General features: G+C 43.5%; 1 protein-coding gene across 6 annotated transcripts in view; it reads right to left on the bottom strand.

The window, feature by feature from the left end:
* Positions 1–19,160, bottom strand: part of LHPP (phospholysine phosphohistidine inorganic pyrophosphate phosphatase) — a 70,850-nt gene that overhangs the window by 42,036 nt on the left and 9,654 nt on the right. For 4 of the 6 annotated variants that reach the window (XM_015633429.3, XM_033515561.1, XM_033515560.1 and 1 more), the window contains 5 exons: positions 17,252–17,439; positions 16,869–17,022; positions 14,508–14,571; positions 13,528–13,620; positions 7,407–7,498 (listed from right to left, as the gene is read on the bottom strand). In XM_015633429.3, the coding sequence (XP_015488915.1) occupies positions 7,407–7,498; positions 13,528–13,620; positions 14,508–14,571; positions 16,869–17,022; positions 17,252–17,439 (591 nt within the window). The remainder of the gene's footprint in view (positions 1–7,406; positions 7,499–13,527; positions 13,621–14,507; positions 14,572–16,868; positions 17,023–17,251; positions 17,440–19,160) is intronic. The other 2 variants (XM_033515563.1, XM_033515562.1) reach the window with 2 other exon arrangements.

Genomic DNA, 19,160 nt, shown 5'->3' with positions numbered 1-19,160 from the left:
CCAGGGATGGGGAATCCAGCACTGCCCTGGGCAGCTGTGCCAGGACTGGAAAATCCCTTTTGTGAAGAAGTTTTCCCTAATATCCAATCTAAGCCTCCCCTGGCACAGCTTGAGGCCATTTCCTCCTGTCCTGTTCTTACCTGGGAGAAAAGACTGGCACTCAGCTGGCTGCACCCTCCTTTCAAGCAGTTATAGAGTAAAAAGGTCCTCCCTGAGCTTCCTCTTCTCCAGGCTGAGCCCCCCCAGATGCTCCTCACCAGACTCATTGCACTAATTTCCCTAATTGCAGCCCCTGATCAGCCAATGCCTGTCTTTGCTTTGGCCGTTTAAGCAAGTGATGATGTGTTGCTGTGCACACAGAGCAGTTAAGTGAGGAGAAGCTTTCATGGTGAGCTGCAGATCCTCACAAAGAGCAGCCAGGCTCTTCCTCTGCCCCTGACAGACACACATCCCCGTTTTTTAGGGAGGCTGATGGCTGGAGTCCAAAGGGCCCATAGGATGCAGACCCCACACAACAGCCCCAGCCCCGTGTGCTGAATGAGCTCATCTCAGCGGGGCTGACGTGTAACCATACCCGCTGCTGACAGCGACTAAAAACCACAGACAAGAGAGAATTGCAATGGTTTTGGGGCAAAGTGTGAATGTGAGCCACTCCTGGGCCAGCTGCAGGCTGTCTGCAGGCAGCCAGGAGCACGGGGAGCTGCCCTGCACCCAAAGCCCTTCTGACACACTGCATTTGTGCCCCTGCTGCAGCACACGAGCACAGGCACATCCCAGCCTGCAGCAGACCTAAAGCTGGCACTGCTGGGTGCTTTATTTTTAGCTCTGGGCGAGTCCCATCACGACTCCCAAAGGGGATGAAAGGCAGCCAGCAGCCCCAGCCCAAGAGAGGCTGTTGGAGGGCAGCAGTTCCTGTGTCTTGGGCCTGCTCCCTTGTCCTGAGCAGGCTGGCAGCCCCTGTCCCCTGCACCCCAACAAAACCTGTCTGCATCCCTTCTGCAGCTGCTGGAATCACAGGATGGTTTGGGCTGGAAGGGACCCTAAAGCCCATCCAGTGCCACTCAAGCCATGGGCAGGGACACCTTCCACTGTCCCAAACCCCATCCAGCCTGGCCTTGGGCACTGCCAGGGATGGAAGGCAGCCACTCTGGGTTTGTTGGCTGAACCCATTTGTAGAAAACAAATAAACAAATGTCACTGGCTAAGCCTGCAGGTACCCTCCAGCATCCATGGGCACACAAAAAAGCATTAAAACAGGAATGCTCAGGTGTTCTGTGCTTGCAGGGTGCCAGCACAAGGCACTGCTCTGGCACTGCTGCTCCAGCAAGGGCCCAAGCCAGATTAAATTTCAGATATTGAACCATTTACATCAAGGGAGTTACATCAGCAGCTGACTTGACCTGTCTCTCTCTTCTTTGCTTTTCTCTGCCTTTGAAAACAACACTCTGCCTTGGTTTTATCAGTCAGAGCAGTTTCTCTGAGAGGATTCCATGCACCACAGAGCCTGGAGGATATTTAGCTACAGGAAAAACGATAAGCAGAGAAGAGGAACCTGTGCTTTAAAAAAAAGGAAATCTCTGGTGAAACCCAAATTGTGCAGCTGTCCCAGCTGTGCCCTTTCTACAGCACATTTCAGCACTCTCATCTGCATTTTCACAGAAATAAAGTGGTTTTCCATTGCTGTGGAATTCATCAATGCTGTCAAAGGCTGGACAAGCTGATACAGCTCGGCATTGTGCAAGGGACAAGTGTTGAGAAAGGCTGGGGAATGTTTCACTGCAGCCTTGCACTGCAGGTGCTGAGAAAAGGCCTCTAGGGATAAAAATAATCTGCAGGACCAGCTCCTGGAGTGCACTGCTGGGGCCATGGGCACAGATGAACACACCCTGAGGAAGCCATGGAAAAGCCCTGAGCTGCCACCAGCAGCACCTGAGCTCAGGAACTGTGCATCTGCAGGGAGGAGGGAAAGGCAAACACTGGACAAGCAGCTGCCAAGGGCTCTGGTATTGCTCAGGCAGGAACATGTGGCTGTGGAGGGAGGGTGGCTGCCAGCCCAGGCTGGAAGAACACGTCCTGCCAAGACACTGAGGCACCAGAGCAAAAGGGAATGAAAGAAGAAAGGCCATTAGCTTTGGATGTTGTCAGAGAGGGCCTGGACGTGGTTTAGTGCCACACATCAAGACCAGCTGAGCCAGGTCCTGCTGCCTCCGGCTTCAGGTAGCAGATATTGGCACCAGCTCCTCCTCTTCCAGCCCTTTATCAGCTTCAGAAGAGGAGAAATGGAAACCTGAGCTGTCTCTGCTGCTGCATGAGCCTGGTGGATGTGAGGCAAGAGGGGAAGCAGAATTGCAGCTCATGTGGTCTCCTGCACCCTGCAAAGTGCACACTGCCTCACTGCCTCCCTTCCTAAGTGCTGGAGATGAGAGGGGATGGCAGTGGGGCTGCTGAGGAACAGTCAGTCATTGGACAGGCAAAGAGCAGAACTGTCAGACTTCTGAATATTGCTGTTCCTCACTCACCTGATCCACTCCTTTATTTATCCTACTCTCACTGCAGATTGATCTCTTTTCTGATATTCTGAGTGATTTTTTTCAGAACAGCACATTAGCACACAGCATGGCTGCGTCCTGAGCACACACTGCTCCCTCGAGGTTTATTATGCTGCCAATAAATAAATTACCTACCAATAAACACCCCTCAAATTCACAATTCTCTTTTAGATTGAAGATAATTAAACTTATGCATGAGTTACTAATTTCTGTGACTGGACCCTGGAATATACTGAGAAGGTGGAAGGCTGTGATCAGATGTGCACGCTAGGGCACTGCAGGATTTACTCTGAACTTCCTCTACAAAGATGATTCAAATATTATGGTAACCAAATTGTGGTCAAGAAATTGATAAAAACATGTGAAGATCGTCTCACAGACAGTGCAAACCATAATTTGAATATGCTATAAAGGGTGATACGGCTGTGCCTTGGGACTGCCTGCAATCAGCTATCACAAACAACTCACTGACACCAGCTTTAATAAACATTGCTTAAGACATTAACCAACATGAATTTTAATACAACTTTTCACTGTGCAAATATGGGTTGGAACTCTTTCCATTTAATACTTGAAACAGGCTTAATTATCAGGATGTGAGGCTCTAAGAATGCCTCTGGTTGTGTTTCTGCACAAAGGGAGTGCCTCTGCCTGCTCCTTCTCATTACACACTGCTGGTACCCAGGAGATGGGAAAGAACTCATAAAATTGTTCATCTTGGCTGGGTTGGTAACACAGAGAGCAAGAAAGGGGGGGTGGAGGGATGCTCCTTCTCTGTGAAGAGGTGACTTCACATAAGTTTTCGCTGAACTACACAGTGACTGCAGTGAGTTTATCTATGTGTGAAAAAAAAAAATTAATACCTTTATAACTTCATTTAAGGACACAACCTGCTTTTCCCAATCCTTAGTCAGCTGATGATGGCAGTCTAAAAGGCTTCTCTGTCCCAACTTTTGTCTTGGTCACGTTTTGATTTCTCTCTTGGCAAGCCAATTTACCACAAATTCTGTGTATTTTCTTTAATCAAGCAAGAGGAACAGGTCACAAGCCACTTTATTAAGGAAGTCAGAATAATTATTCTCAGAGGATAATTAAAAAGTAGGGACATATGAAGTAACTTGACCCAGTTCTCCTGGAGAACAGTGGCAGAGCTGGTGGGGCATGGCAGCTCCCAAGGGCCTCCATCCTTTTATCCTCCATCCCTGGAGAATCCCTGATGTCTGTAATGAGGCAGCTCAGGGATGTTTTAACTGTGATGTCACTATCAGCCATGGCCATGAGATAAATCCCTAATCAAAGGAAGGAAACCCCAGGTGGGCACTGAGAGGGGATGAATCCACACTGCCACATTCCAAAGCCAGCCCAGAGCTCACAGGTGAGCAGGGGCAGTGGGCACCACTGCCATGAATATTCCTGGCTACTGCCCCACACCAGCAATGGAAAGTTCAATATTCACAAACCAAGACCCATAAATAACAACAAGAAGGGGGGAAGCAGTTCTTACCCCCTGCCTAGATCCAGCTGCGATCTGACACACCTGGAAGCTGTTCCCAGAGGTACAGGGACACACTTGGAAAAGCCTCAAAGTCATTTTTCTCTGCTCTAACTTGCAGGCTACAAAGAGGAACGAGGATATTACACAGCATTGCAGAATCAATAGTTATTGTGGGAATCATTGGTTTGATGTCAAGGCCAATTAGCTGCAAGTGGAATTAGCACATACCCTGAGCGGGAAGACAAGAACATGTTCTTCCCAAGATGGGACAGATGCTGGCCAGGTGTGCACAGAAACTCTGGAACTGGCATCACATTTCCCAGTGCTGACAAATCCCACAGCCCTCAGGAGCCTGCAGCAATGGCCTGATCTGTCCTGGATATGGGACAAGCAGAGAGGAGAAACCTGCAGCCCAGACTGACCCTTTGCACCTGGAATTTACACCTAGGAAAGGCTAGGCTTGGCCAACAGCTATTCACCCTCTGTCAGGTCACCCCAACACAATCTTACCCCCTCACCTTCCCACTTTTGCCCTGACTTGTGCCAGCATCAGTTCTATTCCATGTTGCAGACAGGATTTATAGCATTCCTTGGACTAATCTATGCCATGCCTGCTTTGGCTACTGAGTTCAACACTTGAGATCGAGGAGGAACAGGCAAAGTGTGTCATATTAAAGGAAAGAGGCTGCACAGATTTTTATTAACTTTAAAGATCCAAGAGAAGCAAGACAAAGGAGCCATGCAAGTAGCAGACCTTAAAAAACACAGAACTGTAGAATCACAGAGTATCCTGAGCTGGAAGTGACCCACAGGGATCATCAGCCTGACTCCTGGCCCTGCCCAGACACACCAACAATTCCACCGTGGGAGTGCTGTCTGAACTCCTGGAGCTCTGGCAGCCTTGAGGCTGTGCCCATCCCTAAGGAGCCTGGGCAGTGCCAGCCCCCTCTGGGGAAAAGCCTTTTCCTAAAATGTTCATGTAAACTGCATTGAGCCCTGAAAGCAGGAGAGCTGCCCAAGCACTCTTGTGTGCAGGAGGGGACATCCTCTGGGCGAGTAGGAGGGGGACAACAGAGTCCCTTCCAACCCAAACCATTCAGTGGTTGTGTTATTGAAACCTGTGGCAATCCCACCACACCAGCACTCCAGCGACACCCACAGCAAAACCCTGACAGCTTTGTGCTTTGAAAGACTTTGGGACAAACAGCCCTGGCCGGTGGGGAAGCCCCGGGCTGTGGCTGACAGAGATGTGCACGAACCAACGATGCCATCCAGAGGTGCTCGGGTGCAGCACAGAACTCTGTGCCATCAAAGGCTAAAGGGAAAGACAGGACCTTTGTATATCCTATATATCAGATTTTAAATTAACCTTGCCACCAAATAATTACATTTTGTTTATTTGTAATTTATCCTGCCTATCGCTTGTTTATTTTCTGTCTCTCCTCACTGTGTGCCCTGATTTTCTAAGTATATTAAATAAGTCACTCTTAAAAATATAGATACACCTCTGACCTCTCCTGGCAAACAGGAGTTATTTCATTTTACTCCCAGTTGCTGAGAGCAGGCCTGGCATGACATGGGGAATTGAGAGAGACACTCATCTGTATTTCACTGCTCTGCAATAGTGCCTGAGCTGAGAAAACAACAAGCCCACACTGAAACAGGAACACAAGCTTTGTTCCCCATCTAGAACAGCTGGCGACTCCCTTTCAGCTGTGAAATCATGACTCAAACTTGATACAAGAAAATGATTTTCTGGCATATGATTATACATATTTATGTGTGTTTGTGTACACAGAGTTTATGTCAGCTGCCTGAACAGTGTGGATGCAACATCACCTGGGGCATATTTGATGAGGCATAGTATGGAACAGGAGAGATCTGGTCAGTAGCAAAGACCTAATTCACCTTTGTGGGCAAAGACACCTTCTTCACTGGCACCTGTATCTGTGTGGCAACAAAATGTAGATTTGCAAAGTGATCCCATTAATATCAGAATAAAATCAACCACTGAACCCTTATTTTCTCCATTAGGAACCTAATGGGATTAGGATCATAGAAAGTCCTGAGTTGGAAGGGACCTGCATGGATCATCAAGTCCAGCTCCTGGGACTACAGAGATTACAGAAAAGTAATCCCAAAAGCACAAACTATATAATTACTTTTTAAATCTTTGGGATATCCCAAGCTTTATTCAGATACATATCTGATTTTTAGATATACAATCTTAAAATTATAGAAAATGCAATACACTTGTACCTGACTTTTCTCCTCATAAACCATCACTTACTGGTCCATTAGAATTAAGGCACAGGGTATTATTTTATCACCTTACACAAATTAAAAAGGATAATTGAGGAACAGATTGACTTGAAAACAAACAAAATAACTTTTCAGATAGTTTATGGCAAGCATGATTTTCATGTGCTGTATCCCTCCCCAAAGGAGCATCCTTCTTTTACAGTCTCAGTATTTGCAAGTGAAGAAAAACTGTGAAAATACAAATGACATCAGATGACAGAGGGTGTGGAGGCATGGCTCTGGGTAAGAAGAGATGGTTAAAACAGGATTTTGAGTGTTGGGATCAGAATGTCACATGGAGGGACAGATCCCTGCACTGCACTGGAGTCACCTTGAGCTGACCTCAAACCTAAGCTGGCCCAGGCAGCTGCTCAGCACTGGGACATGTCCTTTTCAGGGGTGCACTCAGGGCCCCCCTCAGCAGCTGCACTTGTGACAGCTCAGTGAGGACACAGGACCCTGGGGACATCTGCACAAGGAGGGGTTTGCAGGGCCATTCAGAGCATCAGCGATCCTGCAGGATCCGGCACTCTGGGAAGGTGAGAGCTGGAGAAGTTTCTCTCGTGTTTCAGACACCTCGGTGCTGAATGTGTGTCTGGAGGGAAGGGCAGACATATGGAGCCCTTCCTAAAGCTGTGGGAGATGACCCACAGGAATGGCTGAGTCAACAGTCTAATTTTATAATCCTGACCCTTCCATGGGTTTCAGACACGTTCTATATCAAGTGTACAATACTTTCATGCAGCAGCAGCAGGAAAAAAAAATAAGCAAACCACAGGAAATACACCAGTTCTTATGTGCTGTGATGAAAAAAATACAGCAGAAATTTAGCAGAAAGTATTTCTTCAAAAGATCAAAGACACTCTGTCCTCCCTTTCCTGCTACTTCCACACAGCGTTTTCCTAAAAGAAAATACCACCATGCACCCAAATCTCTGCTGCACAAGGAGGTGCTTGGGCAGACAACAAATGGAAGCCTACATTGACACCAAGGAGAAAGGATGTGAAAAAGGCATGGAAAAAACCTGGCCTTGTGGCTGTGATTGGGATGTGTGCACTGACCTGTACTTGCCCGTCCGCACCTGCAGCGCTCTCATCCCGCACTGCTGGGCTCCCCCAACATCATTCACGATGTCATCCCCGATCATGATGGCCTGTCAGGGCAGTGAAATACAGGAAAAGTTCATTTCTGCCATTTGTCACCCTCCGCTGACATAACAAACAGCTTGATTTGAGGTGTAATGCTGCTGTCGGACAAATTAAACAAGATAATATTGTCATCGTATTGATTAAAAGTCATCCTACCTCCAGGGTAATTCATGCCAGAGCTCCTCCAGCAATGGACTGGCACAGCACACACCTGTGCAATTTGTAATCAATCACAGAAATCAAAGGGATTTGGGACACAATTGAAAGAAAATGGTGATTTTTATGAAGTTAGGCTTCCTCTGTTCCTAACAATCTGTTCCTGCTACGCTCCAAGCAGCTTAAATTAAGCTTAACTTCTTAAATCTGGTGTTCTACAGTCTGGTCAAAAGCTTAAGCTTGTAATCACTGTGAGCTTGATCCCAACCTGTTCTCAGGTTGATTCAGAAATTTGGGAAATCACTGTAAAATGGAATTTACTCATTTTTGCACAGTATGACACGACGTGCACAGGCCTAGCACTGTTTGTGTCACCATCAGTTTAAGTATAGGCCAATATGAATAAACAAAAGTGAGTAGATTACCAAAAAAGTAACTGTTAGTGCTAAGATTTGTCTGGTGTTTGATAAAAAAATGCACAGAGAACCTTCCTGCCTCCGTTAAAGATATTTATTTGATCACAGTGTATCAACCAAGGGGCCCTTTCTGTTGACTATCACATCTACACAATTCCAATTGCTTATCATCCTGCATTACCAATTATTATATTTATTTTATTCTTCAAATTTAAAATGATTGGGGGATGCCATTTTATAGTTTCAACAAAACCCAGTACATACACAAAACGGTAATTTTCCATTATTGACTTAAAAAATCAGCTTCACACCTCCCAAAGATGTTCTGGATTATTCTGCAGAGAACAGAGGCAGCACCTAAAACTGGGGAAGCACAGATTTGAAAGTCTGCAATGTGGTTTATCAATCAGACTTTTTTACCTTTTGTATTAAAGTTGAATTTTGTCTAATACAGAGTTAGCTGAATCTTTGGCCATTTTATTTTCATCTTTTAAATCATCTTTTTGCTTCATAAATTTAACTGCCTGGCTTTCACAACCATGGTGACTTCCAGCTCCAGACGTTCCTGCCTGAGTTTCCATCCCTTCTCCAGCTCTGTTTTGCTTGAGAAAGAATAAAAATACTAAACCTCCAGAGCTATTTTATGAATTAACTTAATTGCAACAGGATCTTCTCCCACATACTACATTGCATGTAAAGGAAATCTTGGAATATACCTAAATTTTCTGAGAGGATTCATAAATCAAACTGAGCTACAAATGTGAAGATCTGAGACAGCTTCTCCTGTAGATAGCTCACCTTTCCTTAGTACTCTTCCAAACCAGCAATTCAGCATAAAATGGGGAGAAAATGATGGGTTAGATTTAAGTAATTAGTAAATAAAGCATGTTAATGTGGATGAGAAAAGAGAATAATGCCACTGTGGCGTGCAGAGCTGCAAGAACCTGGCAACACCATCCCCAGCCAACCTCCATTACCAATTCCCCCTGAGCTGCTCCTGGATATTAAATCATTCTCAACCATTGGCTTTAAAAGATTATAATTCCTTTCTCTTACAACCATTGGCTTTAAGAGATTATAATTCCTTTTTCTTACAAAATTTCTTCCAACACCTCCCTGAGGGAACAGACCTGCATCACCTGCATGCCCCTTACTCAGCCCAAATCCCAACATTCAGGATATAAAGCCAATTTCAGTCCTGTGTCCTAACAAGCCTAAAAACAATCTCCTCTGACAAAGGGAAAGGGCAGAGCAGGGCAGCCCACCAAGTACTCTCCTGCTCACTAGGGCTGTGTTTTACCCCATCCAGGGAAGTTTTCCTGCAAGACTCTGGCAGCCCTGGAAGTGCAGCTGCAGCAGAGCAGCGATGCCTGTCCAGGCCAGCTTGTGGCACACGCATACAAAAATGTGCTCCAGCCCCCAGGGATTTCACAGATTTACTATCGGTGAAGGGCAATAATCACTAAAGGAGGAGCAATTATTCCCAAATCATTTAGGATTTAAAAAATCATTGGCAAGAAGATAGAGGTCAAAAGGTGTGCTGTCAAGGGAAATAAAAAAACTCTACCTGTCAAACCTGGGTTTAACTTCCTCTCTGACTGCAATATGGTAAGAAGAGAGAGAAAGATATAAAACTGAAAGGTCACATAGCCACTGAAAACAGGAATTAAAAGATCTCCATTCGTGTTCACATTTTACACAGGGATCACACCATTAATCTGTTCAATCCTTCTGCAAAAGTTACTTTTTTTAGATTGGCTAGAAATTAACTAAAAAGAAGGGAAAAAACCACAGTGAGTCTCTGTGGGTTTTAAGTTCTTCATCAAAGAACTAGGATGGGTGTAATTTCTATTTCACTAAGATGGTGAGAGGTGGTGTGAGGTTGTACACACATGTTAAGTAAAGTACATGTGCCAAAGCTGAGGGAAAAAACACTGCTCTGAAAGGGTTCCCATCAGACTCAGCCCAGAGGGGAAGAGAGAACAGAGGAGGTCAACATGACCCCCAGGAATTTGGGGTGGAAAGGCAAAATTTAACCCCCACAGTCAGCAATGCCACTGGTGCTGCCTGTGCCCCAGACCCTGAGCTGAATGCAGGTAAGCAGCCAAAACTAATAAATCTTTAGAGATTGTTGGGGTGGTGAGTGGGAAGCTCGGGTAGTTTTTGCTGCAAACAGAGTTTTAGCATTCATTAACTGATCACAGAAAGATGTCTGATCTGAAAAGGAATTACAGAGGAAGGAAATGAGGGAGGCAGAAAGATGAGAATGCCCTGGTTTACCCAGCCCTGCTCATGCTGCAGGCAGTGTTTACCAGGACCAGCTCAGATGGGGGATTTTGGAGGCTGGAGCCTCTGCAGGACGCAAACAGACAGGCACAGAAGGCAGTGTGCTAACTCCACCAGAATATTTAGCATAGAGAATTCTTCTAGAGTCAGACATATTTATGCCTAAACAGATTTTTGGCTATAAATTTAATAACCTTAATCAAGCTAAATGTGCCAGGACCATAAGGAAATAAACTTGTACACCAAACTTTGATGTATGAAATCCCTTTACACGAGAAATACAACACATTTACTTTTCTCCCTGGTCTCCTTTCCCTAAGGAATAACATTTCAGGCTTCAGGATCTCAGATTACTGTTAATTTTGTTTCTATCTTAGACCTCCAAAGGTGCAGGACAATTCTCAATAAGCTTTCAGCTGGACTGAAGCTTGGGACTTCCCTTGGCCAGTTTTATTTTGGGAAGGAAGATCTTGCCCTGTTGTGAGCACGGGTGATGCTGGCATAGGAGCAGGTCCCCTGTGCCACCCTTGGGTGACCTCTCCCTGCTCTCATGCACCACTAACTCCCACCTGAGGCTTGCAGGTGGCAGGAATGGGAATTGCTTAACTACCAGTAGTTTATGGACTCCAGTACGACCTGCCATAACTCCCATTAAAGCAGGATAATTTTCTACAGAGAGAACTTTTTATGATTATATAAAACTACCAGAACCTTAACATTATTTAGGTTTTATTGTAAAGCTGTAAAAATCATCCACTGTTACAGCTGCCTTCAAACACGTGAATTAGGCATTTCAGTAACCTTTAAGATGTGTTATTCTTTGTCATAGTACTGAATTCTAAGATAGGTCTGGTTACCTCTAAGAGGTTAAAATTTCCAATCTATTAAAGTAATACTGGCAATCTGTTATTTCTAGGCCATTGAGGAAAGGTTAAAATGAAAATTGGACTTTAGGGAGTTCCTCTTATTCTAAGTGCAGGCTGAAAACATCTCAGCAGCAGAAGGCAAAGTCAGGGTCTCAGTAAGAAGCAGTTATCAAGGGAAACGACTGGTGATAACTTTATTGATTAAAGCAGCTTGAGGAATTTCAGAATTGCCACTGTCTCAAATTACTGTGGTGAGACAGCTTTATTAAAAAGGTATTTTTCATTAAAAGCCAAGTGAAAGAAAATTGTAATATGTTGTCAAAAGCACAGATCATCTAAACTGGTTTAATGATGATATGGATTAAATGCAGTCCACAGGTAAAATAAATTATTGGAATAAACATTTTGTAAAAGCAAAGGCAAGCAAAACCAGCCCCTGTCACATCACTACAAATGCAGAGTTCATTCAGGAGACAGAATAAAATGTAATGCATTTTACTGAACTTACTGAAGTGACTATAGTGAGGTTCTAAACTGAAAATACTGAGGTATTTTATTACTGTGTACCACCAACTAAACCAACCTGGACATTAAAGTTGTGAGGTCAAGCACTCAGAAGTTAGGAAAATATGTCAGAATTAAGGCAGTTTTCTGGTTTTCAATTTGTTCCTCCTACACATGTGTGAAAAATGATCCAGGCTTTAACTCCAGCAGTGTGGATTATTTTTTCCATGCTGGAAAGCATGGAGTGACTGGTGCTGTTATCCAGTGGTGTCTGCTGCACTCCTCCTTGGTTAGGCACACACCCCCATCATCTCCAAACTCTCCAAATATAAAATATTATACCTACAAACTAGACATATCACTACAACAGATTGATGGCATTTAATATTAATGAAAAATTAAGATATTAAAATATTAACTATAATATAAAAGTTAATATAAAATATCAACAATATGAAAAAAGCCAAAACTCTGACAAAATATAAAGTTAGGCACGAGTTGCAAACGTGGCAAACAGCAGAGAATGAGTAAATAATTTCTGCTGAGAATTATTCCTGCTTTTCTGTACCCCAAACAAATACTCCTGGAGCTGATGGGAACCACTCACTAGGGCTCACCCTGTGGGACCATTTTTGCCAGCCTGGTGATGCATTACATCAGATTTGTTTCCTGGGGCAAGGATTTAGAGATGAGCTCTGCACCTGGGATATTCCAGGGATAGTCCAGACTGAGTTATCTTATTCCTGGGAAGATATGGACAGACTGAAGGGAGTACAGAAAAAAGCAGGGGGACTGCATGGAGGGAAGCAGCAGAACTAAACCACACACTTTCAGTAAAAAACAACTCCTGCAATGATAATAAGTCTAGAGATAACTGGATGGAGAAAATACCCAGGAAGGCAAGCAGTTATTTTGGTTGTTAACTGGAGTAAAACTAGAAATTAGGAGAAGCAGTTTAAAAGGGAAATACCCTGATAAATCTCAGGAAAAGTTGCCTTCCCACAAGTCCCACTGGGCTGAACACTATTCCCAGGGTACTGACAGTTGTTTGGCTCTCTGGAAACCATTGTGGACAAAACATTAATAACTGTGGAGCAGGGAACATTCCTGCATGTGGAAGGAGATGGATTAGATGGCCACTAGGTCTTTTTTCATCTCCCCACTCTATAATAAAGCAAAACCCAAGCACATGCTGAATTACAGGGCCATCATTTCATCTTCAGGCTCCAGGGACCTACAAGCCACACCAAACTTCACTCCTGTTGTTTATAATGCCACCCAAACCCCCCTGATGGAATTATTGTGTTGTAATTCACTGCTGTTTGTGAGGCTTCTCATACTCATCCTTATGTCCTGGGTGACAGAGCAACAAATCAAAGAAGAGAAGCTGGGAACAACTCCAGAGAGGGGGAAAATGGGATGCACTGAGGAAGCACAACACATTCAGCATGTTTCTGGAAAGCCAGAAATACAGGAGGAGGTTTTGGGGTCAGTCAGTGCTTCCTAGTCACCAAAATTACAAAATATTTTACTTCTGCCTTTCCCTTTTACTAAAAAAAAAAAGAAAGGTAGTCAGTGTGACAGCAGTGGAAATAAATGACATTTTGGGATCAATTCCATCACCCTGTAGCCTCCAAGCAGATGCCAGGCATTACAGCACCTGTTTTGCCTCTGCCAGGCATTGAGTCCTGGTCACATTCTCCTTCAGCCTCTTCTGTAACTTTTCAAAGCTATAGCAAAGCAGGAAATAAACACCAATGGCACAAATACATGGCACAGCCCGTGGGCACGGCACCTCAACCTCACCTGCTCTGGTGGAACTCCCAGTTCTGCCAGGGCTGACTCAAAAAACCTTTTTGCTGGTTTCCCCACCACCTCGGCCTGGACATCACAAGCATACTGGGGGAAAAAACAAGCAAGAGAAACACAAAAAATGATCATTGGTAAAGGATTTGTTCAATTCCATAACTCCAGTTGTAAAACCTTTACTGACTTTTGCCCTTGAATAACACAATGGATTAGCAGGTGAAGGTGAGTATCAGAGAAATTTGGATAACAGAAGTGTTTAAAGTTCTCTGGAAGGAGAGAAAATGCTCTTGAAACACCTCAAGGTACAAATCTTTCACATTCTCCATTGCTGAGTCATCTTCAAACTCAGCTCCAGTACTGCTCATTTTGTTTGGAGCATCACTCTTAAGAGACATAACAAATATCCTTTATAAAAAACTATCAAGAGTACTGGAGGACCTTAAAAGACACAGAGCATTTCTTCAACCACCTGGCATAATTTTAATGATTCAAGTGAAAAACTGAGTTTCAAATCTGGGTTTTGGAAAGTTACATTTGAAAAGGCAGATTTTAGAAGTTACATTTTCCTGCAACTAAATATCAGTGCTATGCTGAAAAAATTTGTTTCTTGCTTGTTCATGGACAAAAAAAGCCCTAACAGATTACATGGACCTTCAGGTTTTCCTGGGTATCTTGCACACAATATTCCACTTTTTTCTTGTCTGACTCCTCCTTTCAAGGGCCTCATTTGCAATAAAGGTACCACAATGGAAAAAGTGCATGGTTTAGGTAAAACAAATTTAAACCAAAAAAAACCAAACAAACAAAGGCAGAAAATAAATGAATCCACCCATCTTTAGAAAGCAGTAAATGAGTTTGAATGTGGGGGAACTCCCTCCACCAAGGTGAGTAAATACAGAAGATGACCCATATTTATCCCAGGCACTCTTTTAACAAGGTGCACAGGAGGAGTAAGCATAATTCCAGCTATAAAATACCTCTAATGCCTTCATATATGCTCCAACATCAAGTTTCAGACCATCAGTTTCTTTATAGTAGCGTCTGGAAATGAAAGTGATAAAGTTCCCATGAAATGAAAACACTGGTAATTAAAGACAAAGAAACCACATTTTATTATTTCTGGGCCTTTATAGATGTCCATATGGCTGCATAAAAAGTCAAGTAATCAGAAAATCCCGGGCCTTGGTTTAACAGCAGGAGGAGTTAAGGAAAGGGCAGGCTCAGGACCGTGCAGTGCTCAGGGAAAGGATCCCAGATGGCCTCTGGGAACAACTTCACTGCTTCAAAGGGATTTCAGTGTGCTTAGACCAGGGTGGACTGGGCTCTGCATTACTGCACAGTGACAGAGACCCTCTGGCAGCTAAAAGATGAGGGCTGGCACCAGACAGCAGCTGTGACCCCAGACAGGACCATCTTTGCTGTCTCAGCCTCCCATAGGAGAAAACCTTGTTCATCAGGACTAAGAAAGCCCTCCATGCTGAATTTTGCTCCTTCTAAAATGCTCCCATTTCCACAAAGCTCATGTAATTAGAAGGTGTCTTTAGAGAAGTTTTTTTTTCTGGAACAGCAATTCACATTCAAGCAGGTCTTCCAAGCTCTGGGCAGAGCAAAGGCAGGTTTCTATATGACAGGAGAAAAGGTAGGATGAGCAGTCAGCTGAGATTTTATGCCTTATCCTTCTGCCATTTTCAATTATTCAGCATAGCCTTCCTTTAAAATGACCACTTGACCTTTGCTAGAACAGCCATTAACCTTCTATAGTCTGGTGTAAACAGCTTAATTTTCTGACAGTGGCATGACAGAAGAAATTACAAAGCCAATTCCCACTCTCAGCCCAAAACAGATGCTAAATGTAAATCACTCCATTTCCAGGAGCAGGGCATTCTGCTTCAGTGACTCTGACACTTCTGTTTTCTATGGAATGAACTAAAACTTCTACCAAAACCAACCTGCTGGCCCAAGGCAGGCACCTTGCCAAGGTCCACCCAGCTGTGCTGGTTCTGCAGGTTAAAAATGAAGCTGGGTTTTGTATTTGGCCCTTTGCATTAACGAGGCTTCTCCAGTCAGGAGAACAGCTCTTATAATTTATAATCATCCTCCTTCAAGTCAGAGAACTCACCAGAGAACTTGTATTCCCATTACCTCAATGATCAGCCATTAAAAAGCAACATGCTCTTGGTGCAAACTGAGCTCTAAATATCCCAAAATCTTTATTTTTTTAACAAAAGATAATATTTCAAAGAAGTAACAAGAAAGAGACATTTTTATCAATGAATGACCAAATAAATACTTTACATGCACAGGGTACAAAACATTTTTGCATTGATGACACTGCAGTTCCTAAGCCAAGGTTGTTTCTATATTTAATTTTGAAATACAGTATTACATAACAAAATCTGATTATTTTATTCACATTATCCATTCTCCTGTTGGTTCAACATTTTCTCCTTATCCTTCAGAGAAACAGTAAGGATTTTCCACCCCTGTTGGAGGATTAGAGCGTGAGTGTCAGGTAAGGCAACACAATGAATTTAACTGCTCCTTCCCACTGATAAGTTCTCCCCAGCTGGATCAATAACCCAGAAGCTAAGAAGGGTTTTCATGCCCATTACAGTCTATTGAACCACTGAGCAAAGTTGTCACTGCACTTTCTCCAAGATAAACATGCACAGTCTCTTTTAAACCCACACATCACACAACAGATAAGAATAACTTGCTGGGGTTTGGCATTATTCAGCACAGGAATTAATAATGTCCTGTTTAAAATCTCAGAATATATCTAAATTAATTATTTTCAAGAAAACATTCAAACTCCTTGACTGGATTTTTTCCTCTGTGTGAAAGCAGGAGGTCAAAATTTACCTTTAATGGGCAGAGAATAATTAAAAATGCTGTCTGACAACTGACCTGCCACTTCAGAAGCACCAAAACCATCAAATTGCATCACAAATCTACACCAACAGCTCTTCACCCAAGCATGGCCTCTGGAAATTTTAGGTTTTTTTCACTATGAAGAATTATTTATATTCAGAGAGGAATATGTGGCTACAAGGCAGCAGTTAAACAACACTTCTCACCTCTGAGACACTAAATACTCACTCACTTGGGGGCCACACACATCAAAATCCAAACTGTCCATGATTCCAGGTTTTGAGGTTCTCTTAAAGCACCAAAAGCTCTGTTCATTGACAGGCACCTGATCAGATCAGGCTCTCAGCCCATGCACACAGATTAAAAACTGGAAAGTTGGTACTGGGAGTGCCCACACTGATTTCTGGCCTCTATTAATGATATTATTAAAAAATGCAGACTTGAGGAAAAATCAGAGCTTAACTCACCCTTTTCCAAGGGAGATCAAGACAGGCTTCTCCATCCCAATCAGAAGTCGGAAAGCCTCATTCAGGTTTGCATAGGTGAAGTTTTCTGCTGCATCTCCAAGAACCACACAGTTAGGGTTTGTCTTATCAATCTCAGCAAATTCAGGGACAAGATCTACAGAAGGAGGAAAAAGACAAAAAAAAATAAATCACAAACCCTCACCATTTCAGATCCCATAGAAGCGATGGCGTTTCCCCAGATTTGCACTTCCCTTCATTATAATAAGTGAAAAAATAAATAAACCTCAGTCTGAATAAAGTGCTCTTCAGACATTTATTCACCCAAAACAAAGAGAAAAATAGAGCATTTCCCTTCCCTCCCTGTGTCCCCAGTGCTGTCCCACCGTCGTGCACCAGCAGGTGTGGCCTCAGGCCACGCTCCTTCAGGAGGCGACAGGCGGCCGGCGCCGGCGCCGTCACTTCGGCCACCGAGATGTCAAAGCCCATGGCTCGCAGCTTCCTCACAAAATTCTCCCGGGTCGCTTGGGTTTCGTTGGTGCAGAGCTGCAGCTTCAGCCCAGAGGCTTTGATCCTGTGGAGGGAAGGCAGCAGAAGGGTTAAGAAGATGAAGAAGATGAGGTAGGAGTGTCAGTTCTGCTAAGAAGGTGAAGATGATATTCCAAACCAGGAGCAGGTTCCTTTGCTGTGACAGAGGGCACCTGAAATCCTGACTCTGGGCACTGCAGTGCCAGTTAGTTCAGTGATATTTTATCAACACTGGGGTGGATCCAGTCACATTTATCATTAAATCTCTCATAAAACAGCTGTGCTGTTACTTGCTGGATAATCCTGAAAAATCACCACTTTAACTGATTTATTAATAAATGTTTATAGGTAAATGGCTTCTCAGGGGAAGGAAACACAGCCATGAGTGTCCAGAGCCAAGGACACGGCTCCTGTGGAGTGGTACTCTGCAAAAGTTGTGTTGTTCCACCATACCTGAAGTGTCCAAGGCCAGGTTGGATGGGGCTTGGAGCAGCCTGGGATAGTGGAATATGTCCCTGCCAATGGCAGCGGTGGAATGGGGTCTTTAAGGTCCCCTCCAGCCCAAACTATTCTGTGATTCTGTGAATCCTCTGCAAGCCCTCTGCCTCTGAGCAGCTGTATTTCCCAAGCTGGAGACCTGCTGTGGATGTCCCCAAAAAGCCTCTTCCCCAAGGATGAGCTGTCAGCTGTTTGGAGACCCAATGTATTTCAAAGTGGCCACAGAAAATTGGAAATACTGAAGATGTACCACAATTAAAAAAAACCAACCAAAACCATCTGCCTAAGGGAGTGTCACTCAGCTCCTCTAACATGTGAAAATTCCTACTTTTGTCACTTTTCATGTGAATTTGTGCATAATTATCTTTGAGGACTTGAGCATATGCAGATTCAGATATTTAGGTAAGTCTGGAACCCGGCTTATAAATTCTTACAAAAATATTGTGACTCTTCTTTGTATTAAAATGAAAAATGACTTTTCTATTAAAGGAAGTCCCTGCAATGATTCTCAAGACAAAAAAAAAAACACGCTGGGTCCATTTTGTAGGTGAGATTATCTCAACTGGTTGGTGCAAACACCAAAGCCACCTCGAGACAACAGATCTGATGACGAGCTTTCCATCAAAGGATTCTTGGAAATCTGGTCCTGACCCAGAGAGCCCCTTCTGCTTGTCAAAACTGCACGCCAGTGTCTTCTTTAATAATGCTGGTGATTCATTTCTTTCTTATTATTTGTCTTTCCTAATCATAGATATGTGAATTATCAATTACACTTAGTGGTTAATTGCCCTTCATAAAGATAGCTTTTCTCTTTTAAATTAGGCAGTTAATATATTGTAACTAATAGCATCCACTTGTACATTATAAATATATCTTCATTGATTGGAGCACTGAATGTGAGATTCACTCTCAAGTTAATGAAGCAATTGAGTGAAGAAGTGCAGGGTGTACCGAGGGAATAATTATTGTTAATGAATTATGATGTGACCTTCTCAGAACAATGAACAATTGGTGTGACAGTGGGATGACAATATTCCACATCTGTTATTCGAGACACTGTTTCAGCTGGAGTTAAAAAGAAAAGCAGCGTAATTTGGATACACAACAAACTTTAACAGAGTGTGCCATGGTTAAAAAGAATTATTCTAAATGCAAAGCTTCCCTGCACACTCTTAGGGTAAAAACAAAAATCCCACTGATTCACAACAGCCTGGAAGCAGACATTTGTTGAATTAGAATCTGCTTTTTCTCTTCCTAAAGGTCAACATA

The sequence above is a fragment of the Parus major genome, chromosome 6 (genome assembly GCF_001522545.3).
Source record: "Parus major isolate Abel chromosome 6, Parus_major1.1, whole genome shotgun sequence".
Taxonomy (NCBI): Eukaryota; Metazoa; Chordata; class Aves; order Passeriformes; family Paridae; genus Parus; species Parus major.
The sequence above is the reverse complement of the archived record's forward strand: the minus strand, read 5'-3'. Positions and strand labels throughout refer to the sequence as shown.